This window comes from Theropithecus gelada, chromosome 4 (assembly GCF_003255815.1).
Source record: "Theropithecus gelada isolate Dixy chromosome 4, Tgel_1.0, whole genome shotgun sequence".
Classification (NCBI taxonomy): Eukaryota; Metazoa; Chordata; class Mammalia; order Primates; family Cercopithecidae; genus Theropithecus; species Theropithecus gelada.
Window position 1 is genome coordinate 88,772,464 of NC_037671.1, and position 9,701 is coordinate 88,782,164.

Sequence of the window (9,701 nt, forward strand, 5' to 3'; positions counted from 1 at the left end):
AGGAGGGAGGATCGCTTGAGCCCAGGAGTTCAAGGCCAACATAGTGAGACCATGTCTCTACAAAAACCAAAAAAGTTAGTAGGGCATGGTGACATGCACCTGTAGTCCTAGCTACTCAGGAGGCTGAGGCAAATGGATCGCTTGAGCCCAGGAGGATGAGGCTGCAGTGAGCTGTGATCATGCCACTGCACAGCAGCCTGAGACAGAGTGAGACCCTGTTTCAGACAGACAAAGTAAATAAATAAATGTTTAGATTGAATTTTTTTTTAAAATTAAAGTTAGTTTCACTCAGTTTTTTCTTGTTTGTTTTTTTGTTTTTGTTTTTTTTTTTGAGACAGTCTCACTTTGTTGACCCTGCTGGAATCCAATGGCGTGATCTTGACTCACTGCAACCACCACCTCCTGGGTTCAAGTGATTCTTGTGCTTCAGCCACCCAAGTAGCTGGGATTACAGGTGTGTGCCACTACACCCAGCTAATTTTTTGTATTTTTAGTAGATTACTGGAGAGACAGAGTTTTGCTGTGTTGGCCAGGCTGGTCTTGAACTCTGGGCCTCTTATGATCTGCTAACCTCAGCCTCCCAAAGTGCTGGGATTACTGGTGTGAAAAAAATGTTTTAAGAAATGGAGTCTCATTATGCTGCCCAGATTTGAACTCTTGAGCTGGCTTAGATTTACTTTTTGAGTGTTAGAATATGTAGATATTTATTAGCCAGCCTCTTTAAAAGTATGACTCAGTGTAGGATTGTTAAAAACTTGGTAACTGTGGAAGAAGTATGACTGGGACAATCCTGATTGTTTTGTAAACTGATGTTTGCTTAAGAAATATTAATGCTTGTAATCCCAGCACTTTGGGAGGCCGAACTGGGAGGATTGCTTGGGCCCAGGTTACAGTAAGCTATGCTCTTCACACTGTACACTCCAGCCTGGGTGACAGAGCTAGACTCTGTCTCTTAAAAAAAAAAAAAAAAAAAGACCGGGCGTGGTGGTTCACACCTGTAATCCCAGCACTTTGGGAGGCTGAGGCAGGTGGACCACCTGAGGTCGCGAGTTCAAGACCAGCCTGACCAACACGGAGAAACCCCATCTCTACTAAAAATACAAAAAAGTTAGCTGGGCGTGGTGGCGTATGCCTGTAATCCCAGCTCCTTGGGAGGCTAAGGCAGGAGAATCACTTGAACCTGGGAGGCGGAGGTTGCAGTGAGCCGAGATCGCGCCATTATCCAACCTGGGCAACAAGAGTGAAACTCCATCTCAAAAAAAAAAAAGTTCAGTATTGAAAAATTAACTAATAATCACCTTTAGTATGAAGATTTTTTTCTTTTTTGAAATGGAGTTTCGCTCTTGTTGCCCAGGCTGGAGTGCAATGGCGTGATCTTGGCTCACTGCAACCTCTGCCTCCTGGGTTCAAGCGATTCTTCTGCCTTAGCCTCCCGAGTAGCTGGGATTACAGGCATGCACCACCACGCCTGGCTAATTTTGTATTTTTAGTAGAGACGGGGTTTCTCCATGTTGGTCAGGCTGGTGTCGAACTCCTGACCTCAGATGATCCGCCTGCCTCGGCCTCCCAAAGTGCTGGGATTACAGGCATGAGCCACCGCACCCGGCCATGAAGATATTTTCATTACTTTACCTCTTTGTTATTGAAGGTGACTTTTTCTGTCTTTAGCTGTCTTATGAAAGTATTCTTCAAAGATGAGAAAAGATTACGAGGTATTTATAATTAACACTCATTTTTAAATTTTCAGGTCTCAGAAAGATTCCAGCAGCTAATGAAGCTCTTTGAAAAGTCAAAATGCAGGTAGTTAATGGTTACACTACAGGAGACTACTAAAATAAATGTTTGACACTGTAGTTGTGCAGTTAATGGCCTGTTAGTCGTTGAAGATGTGAATAGTGGGTGAGAGACATCCAGTTGAGTTCCTGCTTCAGTCACAGGTTGGAGGATGGTTGCTCGAGCAGGCATCTAAGGTGACCTCATCCACAGGGACGTGCTCAGAGTGAAGCCTGCTGCAGTTCAGATCAGCATGGCATCTCTCCTCAACCTTCTGATTGCTGATGAGCCTAAGGTGGGGGGAAATCCATTTGATTAATAATAAAGTTTTTATAGATAAATATAAAATCAAACGTTCTTGAATAGCAGTATGTGGTTCATAAGCAGTGAAGTCTGTGTAGTGATGGTAATTTAATATTTCTCACATTTTTAATTAGTGCTAATTAAAGTACAAAACATAAAGTCTATCGTCATCTAAATTGATGACATGATTTACCATATTAAATTGTTAATGTTCACAGACATGTTTCCTCAGTTTTTGTTTTTGTACTTGTCGTACAAGTCATTCTTGTACAATACAGGTTTATTAGAGCAATAATATTTAAATTAGCAGCAGAAGGCTGGGCGTGGTGGGACCCTCCTATAGTCCCAGCTACTCAAGAGGCTGAGGCAAGAGGATCGCTTGAGCCTAGAAATCTGAGGCTAGGATACTAGGATTGTGCCTGTGAATAACCAATACACTCCAACCTGGGCAATATAGTGAGACCCAGTCTCTAAAACCTAAGTAAGTAAATAAATTACCAGCAGGTTTTTTCTCTAAGATCTCAGCCAATTGCTTAAATATTTTGGATTTTTATGTAAGCAAAATTTTAAAGATATTTAATGTATCACAATATTTTTAATTGATTTGCTGTCCTAATTATTTGAATGCAAAACATGCAATTTTAAATGAAGTTTGAATTAAATCTGAATAGAAACTATATTTGGACATACAGAGCCAGGCACAGTGGCATGCCTGTAATCCCAGCACTTTGGGAGGCCGAGGTGGGCGGATCACTTGAGGCCAGGAGTTCTATACCAGCCTGGCCAACATGGTAAAACCCCGTCTCTACAAAAAATACAAAAATTAGCTAGGCATGGTGGCACCTTTCTGTAATCCCAGCTACTTGGGAGTCTGAGGCATGAGAATCGCTTGAACTTGGGAGGCAGAGGTTGCAGTGAGCCAAGATTGCACCACTACACTCCAGCCTGAAAGACAGAGTGAGACTCTGCCTTCACAGAAAGAAAAGGAAAAAAAAAAAAAAACAAAAAACTAGATTTGGACATGGAGCACAGTGCTAGTGAGATCTTCAAAATTGTGTAGTAGTTTACTATGATGTTAAATTTCTTTTTTTGTTTGTTTGTTTTGAGACAGTCTCACTCTGTTGCCCAGGCTGGAGTGCAGTGGCATGGTCGCAGCTCACTGCAACCTCTGCCTCTCGGGTTCAAGTGATTATAATGTTAAATTTCTCTTTGTATAATTCAGAATGTGGCCGGGTGCAGTGGCTCATGCCTGTAATCTGAGCACTTTGGGAGGCTAAGGTGGGTGGATCACCTGAGTTCAGGAGTTCGAGACTAGCCCGGCCAACATGACGATACTTCTCTCTACCAAAATTACAAAAATTAGCTGGGCATGGTGGAACATGCCTGTAATCCCACCTACTGGGAGCCTGAGGCAAGAGAATCACTTGAACAAAACACGCACACAACAGAATGTAAGCTTAAATAATGGGGAATTTGGAGAAGAAGCTTATTCTAAAGAACGTTTTTTAAAAAAAGCTTATTCTAAAGAACTGGGCAACAGTGGCTTGATTATCTTTTAGATTAACTGTGCTTTTTAAGATTTTTGCTGCCTTTAAGAAATTAAATCAAGTTTCTTTTTTTTTACCTTAATGTTATGATTCTCTTGTGAAGAGAATGTAAATTCTTTTAAATAGAGATGGGGTTTCGCTGTGTTGCCCAGGCTGGTCTCGAACTCCTGGACTCAAGCGATCCATCTGCTTTGGCCTCCCAAAGTGCTGGGATTACAGGCATAAGCTACTGCATCTGGCCAAAAATCTTAAACCATTTAATGAATTTGATATTTGAGATTTTCTTTGCTTGCAGGATAGCACATATTGTGTGTTATTTTATTGGTAGCTTACCTCTTAACTGATTTTTTTCCCCACAAGTACTATAGTCTTATTAAATTTTTATCAATATCAAAGTATAATGATAGTTACCAAACTGATTGCAAAAGCTAGTTTTTTTTTAATTTTGAGACCAATTGGAAGATGAGAAAGCTAGTTTATTGAACACCAATATTGTCTAAATGGAGCTCATTTAAGGTAACATATTATGACATAGTCCTATCAGAAAAATAGAATAATAACTTTAGCATTTTCTTACATTACAGATAAGTTGCTGAATTCCTGGGACTCTTAATTGATATTGCATACTACACAGAAGCTTCAAATTCCTCATGTTTTAAATGAGCACTAGAGGGAGGTTTATCACCTTTTTGATTACCAGATGATAATCTACATTTGTAATTACTCAGTGACTCTAATTTCACATCAGCATGTTCAGCTTGTTCTAGTCATCACTCTGATTTGCTTATCTGTTTTTGGTCAAAATATTTATTTTTAAACATATTAGAACTTATAAAAATGAAAGCAACAGTGATGTATTGAAATCTTAGTTTTGATATTTTAAAGAAATGACTTTGTAGATTAAAAAAATAGTTTTGTAGCATTTTAAACTTAGTGACTATTTAGTTCAAGTGTTCATCCATTTTTTATTTGCTTTTATAATTGCCTCTCCTTGTTTTGGTATATTGTAAAATAATTTAAATAATGTATTTATAAATATGTATAATGATGATGTAAAATACTGTGTGTATATGTATGTATGTGTGTTTCTGTGTATGCACACACATAAAATGGCTTTACCTAGCCAAGGATTTTTTTTATCTGTATAAAACTTTTTGTATAAAGTTTGCTTTCAATAACAGTTATGTATAATAAAACCATGTAAAGTTTTGTTGTATTTTGATTGGAATGTTTTACTTTTATTGTTTTTAGGTAATAATTTAAAAAATCAGAAAGGTAAAAGTCCCAGGGAACATAGGGAGCAATTTTGAAGTGGTTCCTGGTGGGGGTGTGGCTGGCTGAATGACTCTGAGTAGGTTATTTGAGAAAACTGATTGCTGTTGTCTGCCTTCTCACAGCAAGTACCGGAATGGTGAGCCGTATCTCTGCTGCAGTTGTCCTCACACATAAAATCAGAGTAGCACAATAGCTTTTTGGGTGAAGATTTGGAGAAAACAGGTGTAAGGATTGATTAGCTTGGGCGTTACTTCTTCACCCCTCTGCCTTCAGACTCACAGAAATTCTCAGTTAATAATCTAGGCCCTAGAATCTAGGAAGTGCCTCTCGTCATTGCCATTTTTCTCAGGGTGTTCAAAGGAAGAAGCCCTGTCCTAAAGGATTACATATTGAAATAAATAGCAGTGATATTTTTGTGCTAGGGCTCTCCAGCATGGGGCTTGTCCCTTCCCTCTCTTTGAACCTTTAATACCGACTAGAGGGTTGGCCATCAGTCCTTCTCCAGTGCATACTCTCACACAGAAGATCTCATACCACCAGGTAAGTGAGTTCACAAACAGTATGACTGAAAGATACTACTGGATTACATAAGACTTTCAGAATCTAAAATGAAACTAATAAACATTAAAAGATGTTAGCAACGTGATACAAGAAATAATGAAACATTTAAAATAAATAATAAATGGAGTAAAAGTAGGATACAGGCCAGGCGCAGTGGCTCATGCCTGTAATCCCAGCACTTTGGGAGGCCGAAGCAGGTGGATCACGAGGTCAGGAGTTCAAGACCAGCCTGGCCAAGATGGTGTAACCGTGTCTCTACTAAAAATACCAAAATTAGCTGGGCATGGTGGTGGGTGCCTGTATTCCTAGCTACTCAGGAGGCTGAGGCAGAGAATTGCCTGAACCTGGGAGGTGGAGGTTGCAGTGAGCCGAGATCACACCACTGCACTCCAGCCTGGGAGACAGAGCAAGACTGTCTCAAAAATAAAATCAAATTAAAACTAAAATGAAAAATAGGATAGATACAGATGCAGAATAAATTAGTTGGAAAATCAGGCTGAGAAACCCCCAAAAGGAAGCAAAAATAATAATAATAACATAGGAAATACAAAAGTGGATTTAAGCAAGATGGAAGCCAGAAGCAGGTGTGCCAACATTCAGGTAAGAGGCCTAGAAGGAGGAAAAAAATATAGATTGAAAGGGCCATAGGGTGCCAAATGAGAGACACTGAAATTTAAGAGTATCAAGATAATGAGAAAAATCTAAGCTTTTAGAGTAAATGTATAAAGGAACAAGAATAAGATCGACTTCAGTCTTCTCAACAATACTGGGTGCAGGAAAGTAATGTATTTAAGGTACTGGACTTAAAGTTTTAATCTAAATTGTCATTCAAATGTGAGTATAATAAAAACATTAAGATTTACCAAAGATCTCTATCCAAAAGAAGTCACTGTATCAGAAAAACACCTACACACATTTATTGCAGCACAATTCACAGTTGTAAAGACAGAATAAACCTGAGTGTCCATCAATGAGTGGATAAAGAGAATGTGGTACACATATATCATGGAGTGCTACTCAGCCACACAAAAAGAATAAAATAATGTATTTTGCAGCAACTTGTATGGAACTGGAGGCTGTTGTTCTAAGTGAAGTAACTCAGGAATTAAAAACCAGATAACATTCAGGTACAGTGGCTCACGCCTGTAATCCCAGCACTTTGGGAGGGTGAGGTGGGCAGATCACCTGAGGTCAGGAGTTTGAGACCAGCCTGGCCAACGTGGCAAAACGCTGTCTCTACTAAAAATGCAAAAATTAGCCGGGCATGGTGGCAGGTGCCTGTAATCCCAGCTACTCGGCGGCTGAGGCAGGGAGAATTACCTGAACCCGGGAGGCGCAGATTGCAGTGAGCCAAGATAGTGCCACTGCACTCTAGCCTGGGCAACAAAGTGAGACTCCGTACCAAAAAACAAAAACAAAAAACCCAGATACCCCTTTTTGCTTCCACTGCCACCATGGCACTCATGAAAAAGCTTGTGGCAAACCAGAGCAGAAAAAAGAAAGAATCGGGTTCTGAAGTTTACTCTTAATTGCACCTGCTGTAGAAGATGGAAACATGGATGCTGCTAACTTTGAGCAGTTTTTGCAAGAGGGGATCAAAGTGAATGGAAAAGCTGGGAATCTAGGTGGAGGGGTTGTGACCATGGAACGGACCAAGAGCAAGATCATGACTTCTGAGGCGACTTTTTCCTAAAGGTATTTGAAATATCTCACACACACAAAAAAATATTTGAAGAAGAATAATCTGTGTGATTGGTTGCATGTAGTTGCTAATAGCGAAGAAAGTTATGAATTATGTTACTTCCAAATTAGCCAGGACAAACAGGAGGAGGAAGATGAGGGATTAAAATTCGTTTATCTGGAATTTTTTGTATGAGTTCGTGAATAAAACTTGGGAACCAGAGGAAAAAAAAAGCCAGATACCACATGTTCTTGCTTATAAATGGGTATGCAAAGGCATACAGAGTAGTATAATGGACATTGGAGACCCAGAAGGTGGAACAGGGAGGGGATGAAAAACTGCATATTGAATACAATGTTTGTGACTTGGGTGACTGGTGCACTAAAATCCTAGACTTCAGCACTATGCAGTTCATCCATGTAACTGAAAACCACTTGTACTTCAAAAGCTACTGGAAAATTTTTTTTAAAAATGAAAAAGGATTTGCCGGGCTATGTGCGGTGGCTCACGCCTGTAATCCTGGTACTTTGGCAGGCTGAGGCAGGCAGATCACTCGGTCAAGAGATCAAGACCAACCTGGCTGACATGGTGAAACCCTGTCTCTACTAAAAATACAAAAATTAACTGGGTGTGGTGGCGCACGCCTATAATCCCAGCTACTCGGGAGGCTGAGGCAGGAGAATTGCTTGAACCCAGGAGGCAGAGGTTGCAGTGAGCCAAGATCGGGCCACTGCACTGCAGCCTGGTGACAGAATGAGACTCTATCTCAAGAAAAGAAAAAGATTTGCCAATGATTCACATTGAAAAAGTTTGGAAAAACATACTCAACAAAAAGTCCAGAAGATACTACAAAAGCTATGGGGATAACAGTGTTCAGATACCTTGGTAACATGTGTATAGGGGGAGAAAGAATTTTTTAGAAAGCAATAAACCAGAATTATAATTTTAGACAGTAACAACATAATGGCAAGTAGAGGAGATCAAGATAGCATACAAGTGTTACAGTTCTTGCCTTGTTAGAAAGAAGGTATTGACATAAAAATGTCAAACTTAAAATTGAGGTATGGCATTCACATAGAAAAGTACATGAAAGAAATAGAGTTTTCACCAAGTGAACACTTGTGTAACAGCACCCGGAACAAGAATTAGAACATTACCAGCCCCTCAGAGTGCCCCCCCATTCCTAGTAATAGTCCTTCCTTCTCCCTACGGACAAACATTATCAGAACACTATTTCTCATTTATATTATCATAGATTAGTTTTGCTTGTCTTTGAACTTCCAAATGAAATTATAACTGTAGATACTATTTGGCTTATTCCATTAATCAGTATGTGAGGTTCATGCCTGTGTTGAGTATAGCAATAGTAAATTCTTTCTCACTGCTGTATATATTTCAGTTGAACCACAATTTATCTATCCTACTGTCGTAGACATTTGTGTTCTAGTTCCGAACTGTTAGAAATAATGCCATTGGCCGGGCGCAGTGGCTCATGCCTGTAATTCCAGCACTTTGGGAGGCCAAGGCGGGCAGATCACGAGGTCAGGAGATCGAGACCATCCTGGCTAACACGGTGAAACCCTGTCTCTACTAAAAATACAAAAACGAAAAATTAGCTGGGCATGGTGGTGGGCGCCTGTAGTCCCAGCTACTTGGGAGGCTGAGGCAGGAGAATTGCTTGAGATGGACTTTCACTCTTGTGGCCCAGAATGGAGTACAATGGCGTGATCTCAGCTCACTGCAAACACCACCTCCTGGGTTCAACTGATTCTCCTGCCTCAGCCTCCCAAGTAGCTGGGATTACAGGCACCTGCCACCACACCTGGCTAATTTTTTTTGTATTTTTAGCAGAGACGGGGTTTCTCCATGTTGGCCAGGCTGGTCTCAAACTCCTGACCTCAGGTGATCCTCCCACCTCAGACTCCCAAAGTGCTGGGATTACAGGCATGAGCCACTGCACCCAGACTTTTTTTTGTATTTTTAGTAGAGACGGTGTTTCACCATGTTATCCAGGCTGGTCTCGAACTCCTGGCCTCAAGTGATCCACCCACCTTGGCCTCCCAAAGCACTGAGATTATAGGCATGAGCCACCATGTCTGGCCTATTTTATTTTATTATTTATTTATTTACTTTCTTTTTTGAGACAAGGTCTCACTTTGTTGCCCAGGCTAGAGTGCAATGGTGCAGTCACTGGTCACTGAAGCCTCGACCTCTTGGGCTCAAGTGGTCCTTTCACCTCAGCCTCCCAAGTATCTGGGACTGCAGGCGCACACCACTATACCCAGCTAATTTTTGTATATTTTGTAGAGACAAGGTTTTGCGGTGTTGCCCAGGTTGGTCTCGAACTCCTGAGCTGAAGCAATCCCCCTCCTAGCCTCCCAAAGTGTTGGGATTACAGGTGTGAGCCACCGTGCCCAGCCTACCACTTTTTATTTAACCATTCAGTGGACATTTGGGTTGTTTCCACATTTAAGCTACTCTGGAGTATTATAAACACAGGTATTCATATTTGGGCACCTGCTTTCTTTTTTTTTTTTTTTTTTTTTTTTTTTTTGAGGGGG

General features: G+C 40.6%; 1 protein-coding gene across 1 annotated transcript in view; it reads left to right on the forward strand.

The window, feature by feature from the left end:
- Positions 1 to 4,839, forward strand: part of CASP8AP2 (caspase 8 associated protein 2) — a 60,843-nt gene extending 56,004 nt beyond the window's left edge. Inside the window, exons 10-11 of the mRNA XM_025384539.1 lie at positions 1,748 to 1,800; positions 4,208 to 4,839. Coding sequence (XP_025240324.1) covers positions 1,748 to 1,800; positions 4,208 to 4,211 — 57 coding nt within the window. The 3' untranslated portion in view covers positions 4,212 to 4,839. The remainder of the gene's footprint in view (positions 1 to 1,747; positions 1,801 to 4,207) is intronic.
- The last annotated feature ends 4,862 nt before the right edge of the window (positions 4,840 to 9,701 follow it).